The sequence below is a fragment of the Lynx rufus genome, unplaced genomic scaffold (genome assembly GCF_022079265.1).
Source record: "Lynx rufus isolate CCGP_SWC_20201006 ecotype Redwood Valley unplaced genomic scaffold, mLynRuf1.p SCAF_16, whole genome shotgun sequence".
Classification (NCBI taxonomy): domain Eukaryota; kingdom Metazoa; phylum Chordata; class Mammalia; order Carnivora; family Felidae; genus Lynx; species Lynx rufus.
Genome location: NW_025814830.1, coordinates 20,833,671 through 20,861,245, shown reverse-complemented (window position 1 = coordinate 20,861,245; position 27,575 = coordinate 20,833,671). Strand labels below are relative to the sequence as shown.

Sequence of the window (27,575 nt, the reverse complement as noted above, 5' to 3'; positions counted from 1 at the left end):
CCAATTCAGTGCATTTTCTAATACCCATTTCCAGGCATTGCTTGTTAGTGTTTCGGAAATCTTCCCGAATTATGTTCCAGTTAAATTTTGTCCCAGTAAACAAAAGACCAAGAGTTTGGACAAGAACAGCAGTCCGCTCGCCCAGTAGGTGGCGCAAAGGCGCTGTTTCCGGGGTTAGTGGAAGCTTGGAGGGGGCGGAGCTTGTTCGGAAATGGGGCTACGTAAGCCTTCCTTTAATTGGCCCAAGAGCCTCGGCCCACTATCCAATCAGAAACGCCTGCGTCATTCTGTTACTGGGCTAGGCGGCAGCCCGCGGAAATTTGAAATGGCTGACGGGTTGCTGGCGGCTGGCGGGCTGGGGTCGCAGGCGATGGTTCCCCAGCCGGAGCGCACGGGCTGGGCGGTCGAGGAGTCGACAGCGCCTCTGGAGAAAGGTGAGCACCCGTTATGCCGGGCCCGAGGAGCCGCCTTCTAGCGGCGGACCCTTTCCGCGGGGTCCTGGGGGCGTCGGGACTTTCAAAGGGCGCCTGGGTCTTATTTGGGCTTCCGGACCCAGCTCTCAAGAGTGGCGGTGGTGACAGTGCGAGGCTCCGACCGCCCCTCAGGACGCCAAAGTCGGGAGGTACCCTGGGCATCTCCCCTTCTCCCCGCCCCATCTGGCTTCAGCTTCCGCGAGACTGGAGGGAGTTGAGCCTGGCCAGGAATTTCCAACCTGGATATCTGGGTGGGCTTCCGGGTGCTTTGTGCGTGTTCACCTGTGGAAAGACGTCTCCTATTTTTCATCTCCAGCTCAAGGTAGATCATGAACCATTCTCCCTTAACTGAAAGATAAGAAACTTGAACCCTTGGCCTGGGTAGCCCTGCGCACCGAGAGTAGGTGACACGCCCAAAGTTAGGGGAGCCAATATGGGACAGTCTAAAAATAGAACCGAAGTGTAATTCTCAGTCCTGTCTACCTCTTTGTGGAGATTTCCGTTATTATTATTTGTCCTGATATTTTTAAGCTGTTCAGGATTTTCCTTTAACATTTGCAGTTGGATTGTGTAGTGGAAAGAGACTTGGCAAAGTGAGAAAACATGTATGACTTAATTCCACTAGTAATCCCTCTTGTGACCTGGCAAAAGTCACTTGGCCTCAGTTTTCTTTTCTGGAAAACAGAGCCAATGGTCTTAATAGAATGTTGAAGATTAAGTGAAATAATGTGTGAAAAGTAATGCTTTCAAAGTGGCGGTAAAGAATTGTGCTGAAGTAAGGTATCCTTTGCTTTTTGTATTGTGTTAAAATACACATAAAACAAAGTTTACTGTCTTAATTTTTAATTGTACAGTTCAGTGTTATTAAATATATTCAGACTGTTATGCAGCCATCACCACCGTCCATTCCCATAACTGTTATCTTCTAAACTGAAACTCTATTCCTATTGAATAATAATTTCCCATCCTCCTCTCCCTCATCCCCTGGCTATGATCATTATACTTTCTGTCTTTATGATTTTGATTAAGTACCTCATTATCAGTGAAATCATACAGTATTTCTCTTCCTGTTACTGGCTTATTTCATTTAGCATCATGTCCTCACGGTTCATCCATGGTGTAGCAGATGTCAGCATTTCCTTCCTTTTTCATTCATTTCCTTCCATTCATCCATTGATGGACACTTGGATTGCTCCCACCTTTTAGCTATTGTGAATAATGCTGCTATGAACATGGGTATACAAATATCTTTTGGAGGTCCTGCTTTCAGTTCTTTTGGGTATATACTCAGAAGTCAAATTGCTGGGTCATAAGGTAATTCTATTTTTAGGGTTTTGGGGGACCACCATACTGTTCTCCATAGCAGCCGTACCATTTTACATGCCTACAACAGTTTACAAGAGTTCCTCCTTCTCCATATCCTCACTAACACTTGTTTCCCTGATAGTTTTTCTTGTTGTTTTTTGATAATTGCCATCCTAATGGGTGTGAGGCAAAGGTATTATTTCTTTAACATTTATATATACTATTTATATATTACTGTTGTGATTAATAAATAATTTAATTATCTTAATTTAATTGAAATAAGCATGCTATTTTCACCTTTCCTTTATAGGAGAGGAAATTGACGCACAGAGAGATTGCCCCACAGCTAGTGAGGTATTGATGCCCTTTTAGTTTCATGTGCATTGGCATTTGTGAGCAGTAGACCTCTGAGTACACTGTGGGTCATTTGTGAGGTCAAGTAGCTCTGGTGGCCTGAACAGAAGCAAAGAAGTCAAAGCAAGGAGAAAATACATGGAGCTGGGGGGTGGGGTGGGAAGACTGCTGTTAATAACAGTCTCAGATAACCTATGGAAATTATTTTGCCAGCTTAAATGCTACCCTCTGCATTGTTTATTTAGTAGCCATTTTGTCTATTAAAAACATCGCATTACACAGAATTAGATATGCCACTGGCCAAATCATGCCTTATAAAACATAATTACATACAGCCCAAACCTAATGTGATTAGCATTTTCTAATCTTTTCCTTAGACATAGTTACTGAAATTAGTGAGGAGGAACCTAGTAGCTTTAGCGAAGTAAACCTTATGCATTATTAAGAATTTCTCATCCTTGTTTATTGAGGGGCCATTGACAGACTGATATTGAAGAAAATAAAGAAAGGCTTCAACTTATTTTGAGAAGGACTATAGGAAAGCAGCTCCTAACTTTAATGAAACTTTATGGAATTGTTTTGGGGAAAAAAATACTGTAAGATATTTGACCATTATTATAAGTTGCTAGCTACAGTAAGAATCACAGCTTTATTCTTTAAAGGAGATCTTTGGTAACTTACAGTGAATCAAAAACAACCCTTTTCCTCTGCCTCTTTGAAAAACTTCACAGAACAACAAAGACCTAACCTATGAAACATTTTAAGTTCTTACTGTTTCAAAGTAGAACTTGGTTTTTGTGATATTTTCAAGTTTGGAAAACTGGTTTCTTATGACAGTGATAAAGGTAAATAAAGCATTGCTCCCAAATCCTTGTTTATATTTTGTTTGGAGTTTCTAAGCCTGCTTGTTTTCATTGTTCTTGTAGCTCTGTTCCAAGATGAAGATTCATGCAGTGATTGTAGCAATCATGATAAGCGGGGTACTAGTTTACAAAGTTTTGTGCCTGAAGGAAAGACTCATTTCCCAGAAATATTCCAGACAAGTCAACTTTTGTTCTATGAGCGATTCAGAGCTTATCAAGATTACATTTTAGGTAAGTAGGGTTTTTTTTTTTTCCTTTTTTACTGCTTTTATCTTTTCAGTTTACACGTAGATTGTTTATCTCAGTCCCCCAGACTTGCCAGTTGATTCTGAGAAAGTAGATTTAAGTAGATTTGTTAACTTTTCTCTGCTTTATGCAGTCTCAATTCTTATTGTGTTTAATTTGTTTGTAGCTGACTGCAAGGCCTCTGAAGTAAGAGAATTCACAGCTGAGTTCTTGGAGAAGGTCCTTGAACCATCTGGATGGCGGGCAGTCTGGCACACTAATGTGTTTGAGGTGCTGGTTGAGGTAAATTTAATTCTGTTGTTAAAGGCATTTGTCTCTTGCTAAAAGCACTTTCCTTCAGACTGTTACAGCCAAAGTGCTTATTTTTAATTAAAGTTTATGAGCTGATTGAAAATAACATGTTTTTCACATCTAATTGTCATGGTGTATGGAATGTTCCGCAAATTTTAAAGGCAGTCAAGGAGGAGTTACCAGGGAATTGAGGTGGTGTAAGTTTCAGTGTCCTTTGACAAGGGGAAATGGTTTATAAATCTATGAAGTGGAGGAGGTATTTGAGACCATTTAAGAAATAAAGAGGCCTCATTATGAAGTCAACTGAGTTTCAATTAATTTTTTACCTTCTTAGTTGTAGTCCATTAAGTAGCTCAAACCCAACAGGCATTTAAAAACTGACCTATTTTTTTGCCTAACAAATTTGTAGATATGTGGTTAATCTCTTGATAATGTGTCCCATTGTCAAAAGTAAAAACAATCTTATTTTTCAGCTGACTGGGCCTTTTACACTAAATTTGCACTCTAATTACAGCTGTGAATTTTTCTCAGTGTTTGTTAACTAGACCACAAAAAACCCTGTTAAACTAAAATGTTAAACCAGGGAGTAAGAATACAAGTTGTTGCTGCAGCTCCTTTTTAAAATGACATCACTTTCTGCAGTGATTATGTATGAGGCAGTAGGTGGCAGCTGTTCCTGGGGACTTTTGAATTTTGGGTTATGCTAATATCTTTGGTTGCAGTAAAGGCCTATTAATTTGATTATGATAGTGTCGTTACAATCCATGTCTTCTGTCCATGTTCAATCTCCCACCTCTACCCTGACTTATTCTCTAAAAGTTATCAGAGTCATTGTTTTAAAAGAGAAATGTGCCATTCCTCTGCTTAAAACCTCTAATGCATTGCATTTACTAAAGCCTTGGTGTTGGCTTTGTGGTTTCTCTTTATCTAGAGAACACAAAACCCAAGTTCCTTCCAATGCCCTTTCTGTCCTGATCTCCTTGCCCCTCTCTCTCACTTCATCTACTGCTGCCCCTTCCTTTGCCCATTTCTTCCCTTTGGTTCCAGCAAGAAACACTGCCTTTCTCCTGCTCCAGCAGCCAGTCTGCCACAGGGCTTTTTCACCTGCCTGATCTTCAGATGGCTGCTTCCCTTTCATCCTATACTTTTCCCTACCATCCCAGCAAAACCAGACCATCACCCCTGCTAGTTACGCTTTGTCAAATGCTTATCACAGTCTTGTTTGTCTTCTCAATTCTCATTACAATGTAAGCTCCATATGGGTAAGAACCAGGCCCTTCTTGTTTATTTTTTATATTATGGAAGAAGGCTCTGTGTTCCCATTTCATGCTTTAAAAAATCAGGCTATAAGTAGTGTTTTATATTTGTCTTAATTTTTATTTCCATGTAAGTAATATTTTAAATTTCAGGTCACAGATGTGGACTTTGCAGCCTTGAAGGCAGTAGTGAGGCTTGCCAACCCGTACCTCTGTGAATCTCAAGTGAGCACTTTTACCTTGGATTGTATGAATGAGCTCCTCGATCTGAAGGAACATCGGTTGCCCCTGCAAGAGCTGTGGGTGGTGTTTGATGATTCTGGAGTATTTGACCAGACAGCTCTTGCAGTTGAACATGTCAGGTAGGAAGAGAGTTGATAAAAATAACCTTGTGGCCTGAGACTGGATGAAATGCAGTAATTCTGGTCTGCATTATATACCTAGATTTAAAACTCAAACTATAAAGTTGGTCATTGCAGTATTTTAAAATGTTCAAAGATAGGGAAATCTTTTTTAAATTAAAAAAAATTTAAAAAAGATTTTAAGTTTTCATTTTGAGATAATTTCAGACTTATAGAAAAGTTGAAAAAAAAAACCCAAAGAATTCCTGTATGGCCTTCATTCAGTGTCCTTAAATGTTAACAAAAGATACGGGATTCTTCATTTGGTTTGTATATGTTTAGAAACTCTTAAAAGTTCTGGAGGCTAAGGCTTATGATTAAAGTACTTGAATATGAAGAAAGGAAAGAAAGTGAAGGAGGTGGTACACTATGTCTTCTACACCGATAAGACACACTTTTTTTCCCAAGAATGTATCTGACCAAAGATGTTTTCTCAGGCCGCTTCCAGGATACTTAGGGGATACTTATAGTGATTCAGCAGTTCCATTTATCACCCGATGCCCATCAAAAGTGCTCTCCTTAATCTCCATCACCTATTTCACCCATCCCCTCATTCACCTCCTTTCTGTTAACCATCGTCAGATAAATCTTTTGTCAGATAGTTCCTGATACAGATAGTTCTTTTGAATCTTCTTTATTATAAGTATATTCACTAAGGAAGGCTGACTTTTGATTATTTAAAAATGGACTTCTATTCCTCTAGGAGCTGGGAGACTGGATTATAGTAGCATAGTGTCTTGTAGTTTTCACTTTTTATGCCATTAGTGAGTTAACCTGGTTTTGCTGAGCTTAATTTCGATGTTCCACAAAGAAGCAGAGTGTTTCGGGTCCAGCTTCCAAGATCTTATGGAAAATTTCTAATTGTACACAAGAACTTTTAACCCTAGATATTCAGTATTTGGCCAAGCAATATAAATCTAAAGAACTGGTTTCTGTTCAGAACCAGTTTCTCTCACTTGAAAAAAATCTGTCAACTGAAGCCTTTGAAGGTAAAGGGATAATTGATGAGTTTAGGAAATTAGGAATCAGGGAATGAAGCTTTATGGGTATTGAAGTTGGTAGAAAGACAAGTATCTGGAATTAGTAATGGTATTTGAAGGTGAGCCTGGCTAAATTTATTCTTCATTTTGAGGACTCAGATTCTGGTCAATGCCCAGAAAAGTTATGAGGGTTCTCGTTTGTTTTTTATTCAATGAGTATTCAAGTGCTGGGTCCTGATTTGATTGGTACATGAAACAGACACAATCACCACCACCAGCGGGCTTCATTCTAAAGGTGGGAGATGAATCTTAATCACATGAAGGTATAAATGTGATTGGAAACTGCAGTGAGTGCAATGAAGAATTAGAGTATTCTAAGACTAGGTCAGGTGGCTGTTACATGGTTGTTTCCTGAAGAAATGACATTTGAACTTGGGTCTGAAGGGTTGGCTACGTGAAAGGGGTGTGGCAAGGGTGGGGAGGGAACTGGTTCAGGAGCTGAGTGAATTTAAGGAACTGGAAGGCCATTATAGCTGGAACACAGACAGTAATGGGGAAGACTTATGAAACTAGCTTAGAGGTTGTCAGGAGTCAGACGTTGTGGGACTTCATGGGCCAATTAATCATTTTATCTGTAAAAGCACTGCGGAAGCACTGAAAAAGGTTTTTATTCAAGGGTGAATAGGATCAGCTTTGTGTTTTAAAAGATTTGTTCTGGCTGCTGTGTGAAAAACAAATGGAGGGAGATGGAATAAGAAGATCGGGCAAGAGAGTGGGCTAGAGTGGGGTGTGGAGAGGACACATGGAAGCTTACTGAGAAGGTAGGATGGCTGGGACTTGGTGGCCGAGTGGATGTGGGGGATGAGGAGATATGAGTGGATAAGCCAGAAGTTAAGGTTTTGGTCTTGAGAGAATAAACACTGGAGGAGGTGCAGATGTGAGTGATGTGTGTGAATGCCCAGTATGGTACTGGTGAGGATAATACTTGAGCTAAGTCTTGAAATGTAAATATAAGTTCACCAGGTGGAGAAGGTGGACAGCCTGACCAGCATTTCACATGGAAGTTTGAAAGACCTTGTGAAATGGGAGTTTGCATGCAAGAGGTCTGACAAGAGAGGTGCTCTGTAGCCAGATTGTGAATCCAAGTAATACCGCCAAGCTCAGGAATTTGAACTTCGTTGTGAGGGCAGCAGCCAGCAGAGTTTTTTAACTGAGTAAACGCATGCTCAGGTTCTTTTTTTTTTTTTTTTTTTGAGATGACTAGAGGGTGAAGAGACCGGCAGTCCAATCTACAAGAATTAAGAGATGGCTTTATTTTCACTGCTCCTTCCTTTTCATAGCAGAACTTTTTTTTTTTAAATTTTTTTAATGCTTATTTATTTTTGAGAGATAGAGCACTAGTGAGGGAGGGGCAGAGACTGAGGGAGACACAGAATCTGAAGCAGGCTCCAGGCTGTGAGTGGTCAGCACAGAGCCTGATGTGGGTCTTGACTCACGAACTGTGAGATTATAACCTGAGTCGAAGTCGATCGCTTAACCCAGGTGCCACCCACGTGTCCTCACAGCAGAACTTCTTGACAGAATTCTGTGTAGTCACAGTCTGCACCTCCTGGCATTCCAGTAATGCTTCTGCCCCACAGAACCACTGAAATTGTGCTTAAGGTCACCAAAGTCCTCCATGTTCTCCTTCCCAGTCATCTCTTTTCTGATCTCATCTTGCTTTCCCTCTTGGTCACATTCTAGTTATTTGATCACTCCCATCTTCCTAACACACACTCTTCCATCTTCTTAGTCATCTTGGCTCTTCCTCTCTTGCTCAAAACTTTAAAATGTTGGAGTTACCCAGGGATCGGTCCTAGACTATCTACCCTTCTCTCTCTTTAATCAGCCTTGGAAGCACATTAGAATTACCTGGGAATTGCTTTTGTTTTTGTTTTTTTAAATATTTATTTCGGGGAGAGCGCAAGCAGAGGAGGGGCAGAGAGGGGGTACAGAGGATCTGAAGTGGGCTCTGCACTGACAGGCTGACAGCAGCAAGCCCAATGTGGGGCTCGAACTCATGAACTGCAAGATCATGACCTGAGCCAAAGTCAGATGTTCAACTGACTGATCCTCCAGGTGCCCCTGGGGATTGTGTTTTATAGGAGTAGTCCAACTAATACATGAAGAAAGAATGATAGGATCAGAATATCACTATTTTGCAACTTGTAATAAAATAAAGGTTCTAGGCAATAATTGTGGTTGGCTGCTACAACCATTGGTGAAAAACTGATGGGGAACTCTGTAGTAGATGGATCCGGTTGACAACACCTGAATGCACTGGTCATTCTTAACCTCATCATCAGAAGAGATGACCAGGTATCTTATGCTTCCTGATGGAAGTACATTGTGTCCGTCTTTAAGTATCCTTGCCAAAACATCTTTCCCAAAGCTGATCAAGTCTTTAGATCTTACTTTCTGTTTACCAGAAGTAAAAGAAGCGGAAGAACATGTTAAATGACCCCATGGGGATGCAATCAATAAAATTCAGAGTGTGGGAAACTTAAATAAATTGCAAAGAGAAAAGGAGGGAGGGATAATCTATAGAATAACTGTGATTTAATTAAATGCAATAGCTGACCCTTGTTTGGATCCTGATTTGAACAAGCCAATGATAAAACAATAACAGCAACAATAGCAGAAGAGACAGATAGGGAAAATTCAATACTGACTGGATATTTGGATATTAAGAAATTATAACACTTTCTTGGTGTAAAGATTTATTTTAGAGCTATATGCTAAAATTTGTGAATGTTGTATGTTTGACATTTGCTTTAAAGTAAATCCAGTGTTGAGATGGTGGGGGTGGGGAGCAGAGAAGTAAGTGGGTAGGGTAGAGATGAAATAAAATAGCCTATGCATTGATAATTGTTGAAGCTGGTTAATGCATAAACGGTGTTCATGATACTACTTGCTCTTGTGGATGTTTGAAATTTTCCATAATAAAAATTTGTTCAATCGCTTGGGGGGGGGAGGGGTTAAAAAAATATGGATCTTGCACCCAACCCCTGTCCCCCTCCTGCCTTTTGCAAAGGTTCTGATTTATCGGTCTGGGATAGGTTTGGGAATCAATTTTTAAAAGCTTCCTGGGGAACTTTAACATGCAGAATCAGGTTTGAGAACTGCTGTTTTATATTATTTCCCTAGATGATCTCATCTGTTGCTTTAATGTCATCAATATGCTGACAACTCCTAGATTTATGTCTTTAGCTCTGATATTTCCCTTGGGCTTTGGGCATATATATTCATATTCGCTCTTGACATCATCCACTTGGAGGTCACATAGGCATCTCAGTTCAAACTGTTTTCAACCCCAAACCTTTTTCTCTCCCAGTCTTTCCTATCTTAACAAATGACACTACCATCTACCCAATTACAGATGGTCAATAAATAGTTCTTCTGATTAAAAAGAGGTGGTAATGGAAACAGTGTTGTAGAAAACTTCTTCTTTAGTCAATCTAAAAAAGTTCTTGTATGACTCAAAACTATCAAGTCTAGCATTTATGCAGCGTTCTCTATCATCACTGATACAGTTGTTGTGATTTACTCTTTAGCTTGCACTCTCCAAAACCCTAACACTGAGCCAGTGATTAATTTGAATGATATGAGTTTCCTTTTCAGATTTTTCTATCAAAACATTTGGAGGAGCTGGGATGAAGAAGAGGAGGATGAGTATGATTATTTTGTCAGATGTGTTGAACCTCGATTGAGATTGTAAGTATTTGCTAGTGACCTTGTCCATGTTGGAAAAAGAACTGTCCATGGTTTATTTTACCTGTCTGGTGTATGTTACTCCAAGGGCCCACACACAGAAGCAGGCCGCTATACAAATAGGATAACCCATTGACGAGTTATTAAATGAAACCTGTACGAATGCAGAGAAACCTATTTTTAGTGTTTATACACTTGAGTCTAAAAGCTGAGTTCAGGGACACTGAAATTAAACAGCTCACTGTTTTGTAAGTCTGAATAAAACTCAGTTTGAGCTAATGTGTTTAAAAGAAACCCTGTGTTAAATTCAAAGACAATTATTTGAGAAATAAAGAAGTTAGTTGAATTATAAGATATTTCTTTTGCTTTAATTTTTTAAAAGAGTACTTTTAAAAATATTTGGCTTTATTCTAAGTTCCTATAGTAAAAGACACTGGGCTAAACTAACAGAATTATCTCAGGATGTTTTGTCAAGTTCTTGTCCTTAAATCTTATTTGACAAATAGATAAAAATACTAAACAATTAATATTGGTGGTGCATAAAAATATACTAATTACTGAAACACAATCTTCTTCTAAGAAGAAGAAGAATTGTCATATTTTTTAGGGAAAAACACATTACAAAAAATGTAACTTAACTATGCAACCCACATAGTATTCAGATTTCCACTAGATGGTACTCTAAGACCAGGTAATTTTCTTGTATTCATGAGTGGTAATTTAATAGGCAGTGCTGCAGTAAGAATAAAATTAGAACTTGCACTAAAAAAAAAAAAAAATTATAGAAGGTGATTTTTTTTCCCTGTGTGAAAGATGATTTTGCTACATAAGGTAAGGCAGTAACCCTTTACATTTTCGTGGAACCCAAATAGATTTGGTAAATTTCTCTTGATTTACATAGTAAATAATAAGTAAAAAACATGTGAAAAGTATGGTTAATGGTTCCTCCTGGTTTAGAATTATGTGTGATTTCTATTTAGCCTTTCCAGTTTTTCCATCATGCATTTCCTATTTTCCCATAACGTATTCAATAAAATGCCAGAATTTCAATAAGCTTGCATATTTTCTAGTTTTGTTATGCTTGCTCTTAGAGAGCAATGATTGGTTTTGATTGAAGTGAAATGTAATGGTAGGTGAATAATGTGTATCTAGCAAATTTGATCTTTACTTGGAAAAGACTGTATTCTGATTTGACAGCTTTACATGTTCAAACAACAAGAGATGATTTACATATTTACCTTTTACATCCCTGGCAGATAAGAAAGTGTAAGGGAGGAATTGTTTTAAGTTATGGAGAAGAAAACTATGGTACTTGATGGGGAAACTGGAATGTTATTAAATGTAGGCAGACTCTTTAAAAAGGTCCCTGGGCAAAGAGAGGAGTAGTGTTATGAACATGCAGGATTTAAAGGGAATCAAACCATACTGTCTTGATTTTGCACTGTGAGGTAAATATTTTTCCTTTTTAATTCAAAACGCTGTACTTCAAAGCTTATGGGTCTGAGACACAGATGTTGGTTCATTGCTTCCAGACCACAAAGTATCACTTTAATGAGAAGACATAGCTGATTGGCATGGATATTGGAAATGCTAAGAAATTTATTTTAAAATTTGAGTCTTAATCTTCATAACTTAATAGACCTGATCAAGCAGTCAGTGGTTTGGTTCCCAATTTTTTGTTTGCAAAGTGGATTTCTAGAATATCTTTAAATGAGTATGGATTAACCAAAGCAGACAAAATCCTTGCTTTTCAAGCTTCACCTAATTCATTTACTTGAAAAGTGGAAAAAATTATTTTTTATTCATTTTAAGTAGTGTTTGAATGTTAACTGTAATTTCATGTAAATTTGTTTAGGATGTGGTTCTGTTTTTCCCCCCTATCTTATTTAGAGCATGACTAAGTTAGAAAAACATCATCTAAGGCAATAGTTTTCAACCTTCACTGCACATTAGAATCCCCAAGGAACTTTAAAAAAAAACAAAACCTCTCTACTTCTGGAGACCAATTTAATTGGTCTGAATGGGGACCTGAGCATTTGTATTTTTAAAAGCTCCCCAGTGATTCTAATATGCAGCCAAGGTTGAAAAACTCTAGCCTCAGGCATAGCTAGTCAATATACTTTTAAGTGAGAAATAAAGCAATTATTTTAAAACACTAGGTAATGACAATAATATTGCAGTTTATTTTCAAATCCATTAATTTCATGTCCATTAACTTGATTGTACATTCATAAATTATTTTATTGCATCTAGAAATACTTTTTGTTCTGTCTATATATTTGTGAAGATATACAAACTAATAATAAATTTTAAGTACCAGTAAGGTTGTCCAGTACAAGGTTATTTTGTTTCAATCACTCTCTAGTAATGGCAGCTTTATATTTTTTTCTGAGAATCTCAAAGGCTTATGTTTTTGAAATACTGTTATAATCTTCCTAAGGGAATATTCAGCATAATTTTTTGCTGTAGGGCTTTAAATGTGAGGAAGGACTAGATGACTTGAATCATTTTTATTTTTCAATCTTATAAATATGGTCATCTTCGACATTGTTATGAAACTACTTGAGATACTTCCCTTCCCATCCACACTCCCAGATTGCCCTCTGACATTCACTTAAGATTTTGAATCTAATATATGAGAAAATAATTTTTATTAAATAATGATTACAAATTGTGAAACATGGACTTTCAGTGTTTGTAAATAACAAATGCTTGGATCTAAGAATAAAACCCAGCAACTCCCCAAAGCAAGAAAAGCTAGTAACTTTAATAAAGTGATCCTTAAAACTTTCAATAGCTTCCACTTATAATAGAGTGCTATTCAGAAAGACTTAACGTGTACTGAGTTATGTATTATAAAATGCTTTTCTTCCTGGTCTTTAAGGACTAAATGGGCTGTTTTAATGATAGGAAAATATATCAGAAAGGCAGTGTATTTCAATTTGCTTTTAAACTTGCAGGCATTATGACATCCTTGAAGATCGAGTTCCTTCAGGACTTATTGTTGATTACCGCAATCTGTTGTCCCAATGTGAGGACAGTTACAGGAAATTTTTAAATCTGAGAAGCAGTTTGTCAAATTGTAACTCCGATTCCGAGCAGGAAAACATCTCCATGGTTGAAGGGTTAAAATTATATTCAGAGATGGAACAGTTGAAACAAAAGCTAAAACTCATTGAGAATCCATTGTTGAGGTATGTGTGTCTTTGTTATTCTTAGCTAGTTGGCATCTTTTCTAACCAGCTATCTTACTGAGAACTGATAGGTCTGTTGGTTTCTCTAAGATACGTGTTTGGTTATCAGAAGAATTCGAATATCCAAGCAAAGGGCATTCGTCCAAATGGTCAGAAGGTCACGCATGTGGTCTCCTCCACCATGATGACTGGTCTGCTGCGGTCTCTGCTCAGGGACAGGCTTTGTCAGGAGCCTTGTAAGGAAGAAACAGAAATTCAGGTAAAAGGAGTTTTTTTGCTGCAGGTGGCTTTTTCTCTTCTAATTCAGGCCAGGTTTTCCTGAATTCTACAAAGCGTTTATAGGAGCTTCCCAGAGTTGATTTTTTGTGAAATGGGTAGTAGTGAGAGCCCTGCCTTTCATAAGCATTAGTCACTTACCAAGCACGTGTTGGGTTCAGTGCAGTAGCTGAGGAGATATTTTTTTTAAGTATGTGGTTTTGGCACTTTGAAAGTGAAACATGAGAGTACCTGGAGTGATATGTAGGTTGCTTTTGGGGGTGTATATTTGCAATATGTTGTTGTTTTCTAGTTCCATAGTGATCCATTGTCTGCTATAAATGCCTGCTATGAAGGTGACACTGTGATTGTTTGTCCTGGCCATTACATGGTACATGGCACATTCGCCATTGCTGACTCCATTGAGTTGGAAGGTGAGTCTGGAATATCATGCGACCAAACTCTCTGGCATGATAATGCTTAAGAAAACAGTAAGTCACTGGGGTTAAGCGTCGACTTCAGCCAGGTCACGATCTCGCGGTCCGTGAGTTCGAGCCCCGCGTCAGGCTCTGGGCGGATGGCTCGGAGCCTGGAGCCTGTTTCCGATTCTGTGTCTCCCTCTCTCTCTGCCCCTCCCCCGTTCATGCTCTGTCTCTCTCTGTCCCCAAAATAAATAAAAAACGTTGAAAAAAAAAATTAAAAAAAAAAAAGAAAACAGTAAGTCACTGATCTTGTTGAAACTCCAAGAATATGATTAATTCTATTTGATTTCAAATGAATTTCCTTAAAATATTTTGAGTATTTAGGAGAGCCTGGGTGGTTCAGTTGGTTAAGCTACTAACTCCTGATTTTGGCTCAAGTCATGATTTCACAGTTGTGAGATTGAGCCCTGCCTTGGCTCTGTGCTGGCTGCTTAAGATTCTCTCTCTACCCTCTGCCCTTTTCCCACGTGTGCCCGCCTGCCACATGTGTCCTCTCTCTCTGTCTCTCAAAAAAAAAAAAAAAAAAATATATATATATATATATATATATATAAATATACATAAATATATATGTATGTATATTTATACATATACATATATATATATTTAAAGTGTGTGGGACATTGACTCAGTGTTTGAGCAACTTGAGGTATGATTTTTTTGTGGCATTGTATGTGTTGGGAAAATAAGCACATAGAGAAAAAAAGACCATTACGAAGAAGCATATTTTCCAGAATGTAGGTGGTTTATGGAAAGGAAATTTCATTTCTAGAATAAAAATTTTCCCTAGGAATATTTTTTAAGGTTTAGTATTTTTTATTTCCTGCCTACTCTTCATTTCTTATATGTTATGGATGTGTTGATGCATGGTTTTTGTTTTAAATTTAACGTATTTCTGCATAGGTGCAGGTCCAACTTGAAAGTGGACCAAAAATCTTTATCTTATTCATTCTTTAAACTTGCTGAATGTCAAATTCTACTTCGTATCTTGACCAAAGTATACTTATGAGAACATTAATGTTGAAAGATTGTATTAAAAATAACTTTTTAGGCTGTCATAATCTTATTGTACATTTAGAGTGATTCCTAAAGTTAGGTTACTTTACAGTTGTTCTTCATGGTCCTATGTATTTCCATAACATATTAAATTTAGATGCACCTGTTCAACTATTTACCAAAAAAGCTTCAAGTTAGCAATAAAGCTTGTAATGCAAAAAATCATATATCATTTTGGGACTTGTGCAGCTGTTCACAAACTGCTTAAGCTATGCTCTTTATCTTTATCTTGTCAAAACTTCTTAATGGAAGCAAGGCTGGGAGTTTAATTTCCTGCTGTTCACTAGTACATCACTTTACCCCCTTTTTTGTTTTATGTATGTAATTTTTGTTCTTTCCCTTCTCCAAATATTTGATATATAATAGATGTGTGTGTATAAATAACACATCTGCAGGATAAATCACTGCAATAAAAACACTTTATTTTTTAGCATAGTGAAAATAGCATTGATATTATAGATTGTATGGTGGATAGCAGTTCTTCCTAGGTTGGTGAGGAAATTAATAATGAAATTGCCAAAGTGTCATAAATAACCATATAGATATCTGAGGATTAAGTGTAAAAATGACTATAGATTTACTAACAGGGGGCATTTCTGAGAATTTGGGGAATCAGGTGGTATATCTATGTGAATATATGGAGTACCTGTTCATGAGTAAGAAGATTAAGGCTTATCTGATAGCTTATCTGACTGATCTATAGCTAACACTTATCACAAGAGATATATAATTGAGTACCTACTATGTGCAGGGTGTTAACAGTACCTATAGTAGGGTTTTTCTTTCTTGTTTAGTACATTTGCTTAAATGATGGTTTTATGTTTTAAATTGCTAAGAATATGTAGCTTGTTAATGTAATAAGCTTAATTTTTTTCCTCAATATGGCAAATTTTTTTAGTTTTTAATTTTTTTGATGATAAACATAATGGTTATCGTAGAAAATGTTCCAACTGCAGGCAGACACAAAAGAAATCAGAAAGAGAAATTACTTACAATCCAATCATCCAGAGTCCACCACTGGCATTACCCCCAAATATGGAGTCCTCTTGTATTCTTCAGTGCCCCCAAAGGCTTGTCTGTGTCCTTTGAGTACAGAAAACTTTATTGGTTTTGCCTGTTTAATGTAGTGACTGCTTTCATTTACTCAAACAAAGGCTCATCTTAGACACTGAGACTTAGTTCTTACAGCTTTTTCTATGTGATTCCGTTTTATGATGAAAGTCAGACAACTTCTCTAGTTTTCTGACACTCCAGGTTTTGTAAGCCCATTCAGAGGTCTGGCCTGCATTATTAGTTTGGAATTTGTAGAGCTCCATTGTTTTTTATTGGTTCATGAGTAGACCTGTTTTTTCAATAACTGAAATTGTTTTAAGTCCATCTGTCAGGTTCTAAGTCAACCTGTTTAAGAGAATACTAAAATTTAAAAATCTTGAGAAATGCCTAGGATTTTTCAAACCTAATTTGTATTAGAATAATAGGATTTTAGAGTAGGGAAAAAAACTTTTAAGGGTTAAATGCATTTTTAAAACTTTTTGAGCCAGCTGTGAGTATTTAGGATTATTTACTTTTATATAGCAGTTTTGTAAGCAAATTTAGTGCTGACCTGGTCTGAGATGGTTGATAGGGTAGTCTTCCTGATAATGGGAGCAAATTGAGGAGTTGTTATAATTAAAAATTGTACACCCTGGTTTAAATTAAACAAGATATGTGAGGAGATAATTAGATTTTACTTAAATGCAACGTGGTTGACTGGTTTCAAATATCATTTGTGGTCATTTGAAATAGAGAAATCTACTGTAGCAATTTTGTGTTTAGACATTTCCCCTCAAGCATCTTAAACACTCTTGCTCTCTTCCTTAGGATATGGTCTACCAGATGATATTGTGATAGAAAAGAGGGGCAAAGGAGACACTTTTGTGGATTGTACAGGTGCAGATATTAAGATCTCAAGCATAAAATTTATTCAGCATGATGCTGTAGAAGGAATCTTGAGTAAGTATCTGAATATTTCATGTATTATTTTGTTCCAGGAAGGAAAACTTTACTTTCCCTGGAAAATGCAATTTAATAAACTTACTCTTGAGTATATGGAAGACTGATTAATTATTTATGTACACATAACATGATGACTTAGGAAGCTTACTCTAAAGTAAAAAATAGTTCAGTCTATTCTGAAAATTTGTTAGTTTAATATTGGTTTCTTTGTGATCATTTTTTTCTTTCAAACATTCCAATATTGTGGTCTGTGTTCTTTGTTTTCGATTAGCCCTAAACTCAATGCAGCTATTTTCCCATTGTGCTGGTATTTGTTTCCTAGGATCTGTATTCCCTTTCTAGAATTGGTCTCCTTTTCTTCTCCCTTCCAGGATACTCATGAAAGTTACTTTCTGATACTTTTTTGGTAATGAAAAGTGCTTTTTAACTTGGTTTTACGTTTCTGAGATCATTCTTTTTTAAAATGCTGCTTTTAGATTTTAGCCATTGTTTTGTAAATTATGAATTTGTAATTCCAATAACAAAGTTTACATGGTGGCTAGTGAAATATTTAGACCACCTAATGTCAGCTCTAGACCATTTCTAATATTGGAAAACACACATTACTTAAAGCATTTGATTGCATGTTTTCATTCTAGTCATTCATCGTGGTAAGACCACATTGGAAAACTGTGTGCTGCAGTGTGAAACTACAGGAGTCACGGTGCGAACATCAGCAGAATTTTTAATGAAGAACTCAGATTTATATGGTGCCAAGGTAGGATAATCTCTTATCTTTTGGGAAAGAAGTTTAGGTTTAAGTTCTAAATAAGTAAAATGTGGGACCAAGATGTAAAGATGTACACTCCCGTTCTCTTTCCTCAAAGAAGTTCAGACACTTATATACACTAAATCAGCCAGAGTCAATTGTGTAAGGAAGAAAAATAAGAAATCTGACAGTTTCTCTAGGATAACTTTGAGATTTAGACCCTTCACATTTGTTAATTTTGCAAACAGTTTTGTAGCAATTGAAGCTCAGTTGCTCTTTTAAAAAAATTTTTTTTTAATGTTTATTTATTTTTGAGACAGAGACAGAGCATGAGTTGGGGAGGGGCTGAAGGAGAGGGAGACACAGAATCTCTGAAGCAGGCTCCAGGTTTTGAGCTGCCAGCACAGAGCCCGATGGGGGGCTTGAACTCATAGGCCACGAGATCGTGACCTGAGCCGAAGTCGGACACCCAATCGACTGAGCCACCCAGGCGCCCTGAGTTGCTTTTTTTAAATGAGACTTTTTATTTTGAGATTATTGCTGAGCTAACGTACTGTTGTAAGAAATTATACAGAATGGTCCTATATGGATACTCTGTACTAGTTTCCCCATAATTGTAACATCTTGGAAAACTGTAGCACAACAGGATAACATGATTCAGTCGAGTATTTCTATCACTCCAAGGATCCTGCATGTTGCCTTTGATAGCCACATCCACTTGCCTCTCCTTCAGACCTCTTCCTTAATCACTGGCAAACTTTAGTCTCTTCTCCATTTCTATTATTTTGTCAAGAATGTTACGTAAACATAATCATACAGAATGTAACCTTCTGGGATTGACTTTTTTCACTCAGCACAATTCTCTGGAGATTCATCCAAGTTGTTCCAGGTGCAAAGTGTTTGTTCTTTTTTTATTGCTGAATAGTATTCTAGCATATTCCAGTTTGTTTAACTATTTACCCGTTGAAGGATATCTGGGTTTTTTCCAGGTTTTGGCTATTGTAAATAAAGCTGCTGCAAACATTTGTGTACAGGTTACTGTGTGAGCACTTTTCATTTCTCTGGTGTCAATGCCCAGGAGTGCACATGGTAGCTACATGTTTACTTTTTTTTTTTTAAAGACACGGCCAAACTGTTTTCCAGAGTAGTTACACCATTTTACATTCCCATCAGCAGTGTTTGAGTGATATAGTTTCTCCATATCCTTACCAGCATTTGTTTTTTTAAATTTTAGCCATTCTGATAGGTATGTGGTTTTACTTTTCATTTACCTAGTGGTTAATGATATTGAACATTTTTTCATATTCTTACGTGCCATCCTTCTCTTCAGTGAAATGTCTATTCATGACTTCTGCCCATTTTCTAATCGGATTATTTGTTCTTTTTTACTGTAGATTTTGGAGAGTTCTTTTTATATTCTAGATACTAGTCCTCTGGTGGGTATTTGGTTTGCAGATTTGTATGCTAAACTGTAGCTTGTCTTTTCATTTTCTTCACTTGGGCTTCTACAAAGAAAAGCTTTAAGTGAAGTCCAATTTACTGATTTTCCCTTTTGTGGGGTAGTGCTTTTGGTGTTAAGTACAAGAACTCTTTGCCCAGCCTTAGATATCAAAGATTTTCTTTTATTTTTTTTCCTAAAAATTTCATAGTTTACATTTTACATTTAAGGTCATGATCCATTTTTTGAGTAAATTTTGGTGTAAATATGAGTTTTAGATTAAGGTTAATTTATTTTTTTGCCCATAGATGTCCAGTTGTAACCATACCATTTCTTGAAAAGGCGGCTCTTCCTTTGATAAATTGGTTTTCTACCTTTGTCAAAAATCATCTGGAAAATTTGTGTAGGTCCATTTCTAGGTTCTCCATTCCATTCCACTGATCTGTGTACCTGTCCCTCCACCAATATCTGCTACTGTATGTTGAGTCTTGAAATTTGATACAGTGATTCCTCCCACTTTGTCTTTTCCAAAATGGTTTCAACTATTCTGGTTCCTTTGCCTGTCAATATAAGTTTTAGAAAAATATGGTCTCTGTCTACAAAAAATCTTGGTGCGATTTTGATAGGAATTCTAATAAAACTGTATATCAATTTGGGGAGGATGGACATCTTTTTTATGTTGAGTCTTCCAATCTTGTGAACACTCTCTCTCCCATTTATTTTCATCTTTGATTTCTTTCATCAGTATTCCATAATTTTTAGAATACAAGTCTTGTATGTGTTTTCTTAGATTTCTATGTAAATATTTCATTTTTAAGTGATTATAAGTCATCTCATATTTTTAATTTCAATGTCCATGTGTTCATTGCTAGTATACAATACAATTGACTATTGTTTGTCACATATCCTGTGACCTTGCTGACTTTTCTTATTAGTTCTAGGAATGTTTTTGTAGATTGCTTGGGATTTTCTACATGACTATCATATCATTTGCAAATAGGGACAGTTTTATTTCTTCCCTTCTGATCTGTATGGTTTTGTTTCCTTTTTTTTTTTTTTTGCTTTATGGCACTGACTAGAACTTCCAGCGCTATGCTGAATAAGAGTGGTGAGGGTGGACATCCTTACTTGTTCTTGATATCAGGGAGAATGTATTCAGTATTATACCATTAAGTATAAGGTTAATTATAGGCTTTTTGTAGATAATCTTTATCAAGTTGAGTAAGTTCTCTATTTCTCTTTTGTGATAATTTTTGTAATCACTGTGTGTTGATGTTTGTTAGATGTTTTTCCTTAATCATTTCATATGATTACATGATTTTTCTTTTTGGAAGAAAGAAAATGGTGGGTTACATTAATTGATTTTCAAATTTTGAACCAGTTTTGCACCCCTGGAATAAACACAATTTAGTCATAGTGTATATTTTTTAATATATTGCTGTAATATATTTGCCAATGTTTTGTGAGGAATTTTTACATCTGTATTCATGAGAGATATTGGTCTGAAGTTTTCTTTATTTGCACTATCTTTGTCAAGTTTTGTTATCAGGATAATATTAGCTTCATAAAATGAATTTGGAAGTATTCCCTTCACTAATTTGTATTAATTCTTTAAATGTTTGGTAGATTTTTCCAGTGAAACCATCTGGGCCTGGAGATTTCTTTTTTGGGAATTTTAAAATTATGAATTCAATTTCCTTAACAGTTATAGGGCTGTTCAAATGACCTATTTCATACTGAGTGAGTTAACAGATATGCTGATAGGTTACAGAGCTCCTGTGGATGGGTGCCAGGTCAGTGGTGAAGGGCTTTCCTGTTTGGTGGCAGTGGCACCAGTGACTCCTGGAGCACCATGTGTTATATGTACCACCTCCCACCCAGCCCGTTAGGCCTCACACCAGCCTGGGGGGGCAGGTGACCATTTCTTCTGCTAAGTTGTCAAATTTACAGGTATAGTTATTTGTGGTATTCCCTTAGTCTTTAACCTTTTGATGTCTGCAGGGTCAGTGCTGGTATCTCATTTCATTCTTGATATTGGTAGTTTGTTATAGTCTTATTGGTCCCTGAGGCTCTGTTCACTTTTCTTTTTCAGTGAATTTTCTCTGTGTTGTTTAGGTTGGGTAATTTCTACTGTTCTATCTTACTAGTTCACTGATTCTTTCCTCCTTGTTTTCCTTTTTGCTGTTGAGTCCATCCACAGAGCTTTTTATTTCAGTTATTTTTGAGTTCTGAAATTTCCATTTGGTCTTTCATATCTTCTGTTTTTTTCACTGAGACTTTCTTTGTGCGCCTTTAATTTTTCATTTAAGTATGTTCGTAATTGCTTCTTAAAGCCTATTTATCATGGATGCTTTAAAATCATTGTCAGCTGCCCCGCGTCGGGCTCTGGGCTGATGGCTCAGAGCCTGGAGCCTGTTTCCGATTCTGTGTCTCCCTCTCTCTCTGTCCCTCCCCCGTTCATGCTCTGTCTCTCTCTGTCCCAAAAATAAATAAACGTTGAAAAAAAAAAAAATTAAAAAAAATGGGGCGCCTGGGTGGCGCAGTCGGTTAAGCGTCCCACTTCAGCCAGGTCACGATCTCGCGGTCCGTGAGTTCGAGCCCCGCGTCGGGCTCTGGGCTGATGGCTCAGAGCCTGGAGCCTGTTTCCGATTCTGTGTCTCCCTCTCTCTCTGTCCCTCCCCCGTTCATGCTCTGTCTCTCTCTGTCCCAAAAATAAATAAACGTTGAAAAAAAAAAAAATTAAAATCATTGTCAGCTAATTCTAATATCTTTGACATCTTGGTTTTGGCATCTATTGACCATCTTATTCAGTTTGACATCTTCCTGGTTCTTGGTATGACAGGTGATTTTCCATCAAAACCTGGACATTTTGTACTACATTATGAGAGTCTGGATCTTCTGTTTTAGTTTAAGTGACACCCTTACAGGAGGGGAAGGGATGAAGGGTACTGCTGGTGGAAGGAGGTAGAAACCCAGGTTCCCCATTTTAGCCTCCATTGATACTTGTTTCAGTGGGATAGCTCTTTGTTACTGCTGGGAGGGGATGGAAATTCTGGTTTCCAGCATGGTGCCCACTGACACTGTGGCCCATGACAGTGGCCTTGTTACCACTGAGCAATGGTGAAAGTCCAGACTTTGTACCAGGCCTGCTCTGATACTGCTCTAGTGGTGAGAGGGAGTGGCATCTTGTGACTGTTGGGTGGGAGTGTGTAGTCTCCAGCGATGCTGCTAGGGCCTTGTTACCGGCTGGTGGGGATGCAAATCCTGGCTTCCTGCTTGGCTTTCTCTGACACCACCCCATTGGGAGAGTTGGGGTGCCTGGTTACAGCCTTGAGAAGGTGAAAGTCTATTCTCTCCTCTTAGCATTTGCCAACATGGGGATGGGCCACTATTTTTGTCTGTGGTGTTTGACTGGCATAGAGCTATAATTATCTGAAAGTCTTCTGTCTTTCTAAACTGCCTGGTCCTTTGGCTAGAGAGTTCAGGCTTTTTGGAAGGCTTTTCTGGTCTGTGTCTTGTGTTTATGGATTGCCAGATTCTTCAGCTTCATGTCTGGGGAAGAAAGCCCAATTGGAAGATTTTTTTTTTACTTAGTAGAGAGTTAGATTAGCCATCTAGCCATATGTGTTCTTGTATCCCCAAAAGGGGAATTAATAATAAATATTTTCTCATGGTTTACTACTACTCTTAGAAAAAAAACTCAACATATATGTGGTAGGTGTCTTATAAATGGTTAATAGCAGCTCTTCTTCATGTATGATATTGTATATTAAATTATTCCCAAAATGATTTCTTAAATAACTATAGAGGTTTGAGTGAATTATTTTTACTTCCCAAAGTGCTTAGTATAGTTTTAGGAAGTAAATTATTCCTGTTACTGTTACTTAATTGGTACCATGTGGTCCTAAGGGACACTGTGAAAGAATTGTGCCATGCATGAATCTTTCTGGTTACTTTGTTTTATTGAGTCACTTGAATTGGTTGCTAATTTTAACATGTGTGTACTAGTGGAGGCTATTAATTGTTTAGCTCATAGAAGTGATTTTTAGGTTATGTTGGGATGTTTTAAAACTAGTGTGTTTTTAAAAATATCAGGTCTTCTTTCTATACTTAAATTGCAATATTTTACTAGACTCAAATACCATTCTCCAACTAATTTAGTATCTCAGGATGATCATTTTGAATAAGTGCAAAATTGTTAAATATTTTGTTTTTTTTATTTGGCAGAATCAGAAAACTGACTTATCCAGAATGAAAGGGAGTGGAACAATAATCAAGTGTTGATCATCTTAGCCACTGTTTTGTGTGTGTCTCTGCGTGTGGTTTTTGAAAGTGATAAATGATAGACAACTTGCTGGAAATGGAGCAAATAGAAATGTTGATTAGAAATATCTAATAAAACTTTCTGTAAAACACTTTATATTTACACTGTGTTAAGGTTTAAGAAATGATTGTAATAAATCTTCTCTTGTAGTCCTGCCTTAAAATACTGATTGTGATACCTTGAAATGTAACTTGTAGGGTGCTGGTATAGAAATATATCCCGGGAGTAAGTGCACCTTGAGTGACAATGGGATCCATCACTGCAAGGAAGGGATACTCATTAAGGTGAGTGAACCTGCTAAAACACCCTCTTTCCAAAGGTTAGAATGGTTTCATCTAAGAAATAATTGTGTTTTGTTAAATTCCCAAGTTGAGTTCTATTGTTTGGTTTTGAAAAGCACAAACAGTACATACATCTTAATAATCTTGATATCAATAGTTGGTGATTGAGGGTCTTTTGTGAGAATACTTTGCTATCTATAGATCTGCAGAAATGACAGAGGAATGCTGTGTCATTCAGAGCTCAGACTGTGCTACAACATATTAATAAGCATAGCTTTCTACTTTATTTTTAGAATAGCCTGAAAACAGTGAGAAGATTTTTAAAGCAGGCAGTGTTGAATGTGACAGTTCCTTAAAACATTTGTTTTCAATGTCACAGGACTTCTTAGATGAGCATTATGACATTCCCAAAATATCCATGGTGAATAATGTCATACATAATAATGAAGGTTATGGTGTTGTCTTGGTGAAACCTACAATCTTCTCTGACCTGCAAGAAAATGTCCAAGATGAAACTGAAGGTATGTTTTATTTAGTGATTTTTAAAAATAAAAATGTGATCCTAGTTTACTTTATTTCAGCATTAAACTCTTATTAAGGATCTGAGTCTTCCTCTCCTTAACAAAGATAACTGGCATATGCTTGGACTCTGAGATAGAGAAACTTGGGAAGGCTGTAACATTGTAGACTCTCAGGGTGAAAGAAACTTTCAAGGTCAACTAGTTCACCTATTCATTCAAAACCCTGGTGTGTGGTTTCTGTGGTCCTGCGGTTCTCTTATCATGCTTGGCTTTCTGTGCATTTATAGAATAAAGCTGAGCATATGATAGAAATGGTAGCTCCTGCTGACATTTGTTAAGGATGGAGGCAGAGAAATGCATGTGCCAGATTGAAGGCTGCATTTACTGGAGGGGATTGTGGAGTTTGTCTCTATTTTTTATTGGCAGAAGTAAATGCCTCCCTGTTAACTATCTTTCTTGGCAGGAAAACTGAGCTCAGTAGGAAATTTGTGACTTTTAAGCCATGACCCAGATTACTGTGAAATCTTAGTCAGAGAGGGATTATGCATTGGCATGGATGAGGAAAGTAGTCCTCGTCATCCATCAGGATACAGTCTAGTTATCTGTGAGTTCTTTTTCTTCTCACAGTTATGTAGGTCAGAAGTCCAGGTGGGCTTGGCTGCATTACGTGCTTAGGGTCTCAGAAGGGTGAAGTTAAGGGGAGTGGGCTTTGATCTGAGAGCTCTGAGGGGGAAATCTGCTTCTGAGCTCATTCATATTGTTGGCAAAATCCATTTCCTTGAGGTTGTAGGACTGAGGTCTCCATTTTTTTTTTTTTTTTTTTTTTTTTTTACAATTGCCTGAGGATTGCTTCAGCTTCTAGAGGCCACTGTCCAGTCCTTGCCCCCATAACCTCCTCTATCTCAGCAACTTTCCTCAAGTTAAACTTCCTTAAGGCAAATTTTGTTCATGCTTCAAATCTCTCATGTTTTGAATTTCTTCATACTTTCCTCTTCTTCATCTAGCCAGAACAAAACCCCAACTTTTAAAAGGTCCAAGTGATTAGATTAGGGACACCTGAAATATTTCCTTAGAGTCAGCTGATTAGTAACCTTAATTACATGTGCAAAATTCTTTTGCCACTTAACAATCCCGAAAGTAACACCAGGGGGGTGGGCATCATAGGGGCCATCTAGAATTCTGCCCCTCAGTAAGCACTCACTTCTAATGCTGGCATTAGCTGCTAGAAGGAGAGTTCCTTTGGGAATAGTGACACTCTTACTAATCTTTGTGTCTATCTCCTAACACCGTGCTTATAGTAGGTAGTCAATATCCAGAAAGGGTCCGTTGAGTGAATGAGATTCTAGAATAAAAATAGAAAATAATTCAAAATTGATAATCCTGTATGAGGGTCAGAAAGTCTTGGTACAAAGACTAAGACAACTGCTTATTGAAATACTTATGGCAAAGAGTTCATGGAATCCAGTCAGATGACAGCAGGAATCCTTGGCAGTAAAAACTTAAAAGCTTTAATTAGAATATAGAAATATAGGGGCACCTGGGTAGCTCAGTCGGTTAAGCATCCGACTTCGCTCAGGTCATGATCTCGTGGTTTGTGAGTTCGAGTCCTGCGTCAGGCTCTGTGCTGACAGCTCGGAGCCGGGCGTCTGCTTTGGATTCTGTGTCTCCTCTCTCTTCCCCTTCCCTGCTCATGCTCTCTCTCTCTCTCTCTCTCTCTCAATAATAAATAAACATTAAAACAATTTTTTTAGAATATAGGAGTATATATATTTTTTGTTGCGTTATTTTGTACATTTTACTGTATTTGTTATAATTTGTTTGTTTCTTCAGAAAATAGAGCACTTAAAATTCCGACAAGTGAGGAGGCAGACACAGCGGAAAGGGTGGATCTAGAAGAGCTGATTCAATGTACAACTGGCAAAATGGAGCTTTATGCAAGATCTAATCTTTCTGAGCAAGTGGAAGGCAACTGTGAAATTGTAAATGAACTAGTTGCTGCCTCCACACAGAAGGGTCAGATGAAGAAGAAAAGGTTGAGTGAACTGGGGATCACGCAAGCTGATGACAACTTAATGTCACAGGAGATGTTTGTTTCAATTGTGGGGAACCAGTTCAAATGGAATGGGAAAGGGAGTTTTGGCACATTTCTTTTCTGACCACCGTGATATAAATAGATAGCAAAATATTGGATTTTGCACATGCTGCCCTGAGAATCACTGCTGCTATCATAGTTTGCTTCATGTCTGTATTTTATATTTGATATATTTGATTGGGTTCGAGTGAAATGTACATCTATTTCTATCTGCAGGTGTTGCACATGAAACATTCCCTTTTATAAGGAAGGTCATAAAAACATATAAAATAGAAAATATTTGAAGATTTCTTATCCAGAAAGTCTTGCTTTCTCAAACACATAGTTCTCTCATATTATTAAGCCTATCAGTAACTTTCTAGTGTAAATACACTTTTAACCTAGCACTTCAAAGACTAAAGGGAATGCAAGATGAGTGCACAGAAATGCAGTAGGTGTCAAATGTCAAATGTGCAGTGTTCTTTACACTTGTCTTTTTCTCCCAATTACAGCAAGTCTGAATTCCATGATATATTTGCATACTACTTGTCTTAAAATAAGTTTTTATTATTAGGAAGTTATCTGCATAATCAGACGTACTATTGAGAATTTGAGTGGGATGCATTTTTGTGTTGAACAGTGTAATCATCAAAACAGTAATAGATAGCATGGCAGGTTTGAAACAGATATGAGATGTGTTATTCAGAGCCAATGCGTATGTAGAACATTTTCACTGTTGCTGAATATGAATGATTAAAAAGAAGGTGTTTTTCTTTGACCATAACAGTATTCTGATCAGATTTCAAATATCTTACACATAGTGGTTTCTTTTACAACCTGTATCAGCTCTGTGTTCTTGAATATCATATTGTAAGACACAGCTTTTAAAGATATTTATATTTTTAAAAAGTATATGTGACATTAATATGCTTACTGATTAAAATTAAAATTATGAAATAAATTGAATCTTGTTCAGTTTTTCCAGATGCATTATGGGCCATAGTGCTGTAGCATCTGTGGTCCTTTTGGAATGCACACACTGGAATGACCATTGAAAGGCATTTTTCTTTTCCTCATTTTAAATCCTATTGCAGAGGTAATGCTAATTAATTCTGCATAAACTTGACCCAAATACTGATTTAAAAACCATTTATTCAATGTTTAAAAAAATCAAATTGGTTTTCCAATAAAATTTCTTTATCTTGGAGTTTAGATTTCATATATTCTCTTGTAACTTGGTAGAGTGTCAAGAGAATGACAAGTAGCAGGGTAAGTAAAGTTAATACCTTCT

The 27,575-nt window shown here is 37.2% G+C and overlaps 1 protein-coding gene across 1 annotated transcript; it reads left to right on the top strand.

Annotated features, from left to right (window-relative positions):
* The first annotated feature begins 325 nt into the window (after positions 1–325).
* SHCBP1 (SHC binding and spindle associated 1) lies at positions 326–27,214 on the top strand. The gene is made up of 13 exons (XM_047079202.1): positions 326–434; positions 3,059–3,226; positions 3,408–3,523; positions 4,942–5,150; positions 9,830–9,922; positions 12,880–13,113; positions 13,204–13,372; positions 13,682–13,802; positions 16,767–16,898; positions 17,540–17,658; positions 23,609–23,695; positions 24,072–24,213; positions 26,044–27,214. Exons 1-13 carry the CDS (start codon positions 326–328, stop codon positions 26,367–26,369), a joined length of 2,025 nt encoding a protein of 674 aa, XP_046935158.1. The 3' UTR covers positions 26,370–27,214.
* Positions 27,215–27,575: the final 361 nt, after the last annotated feature.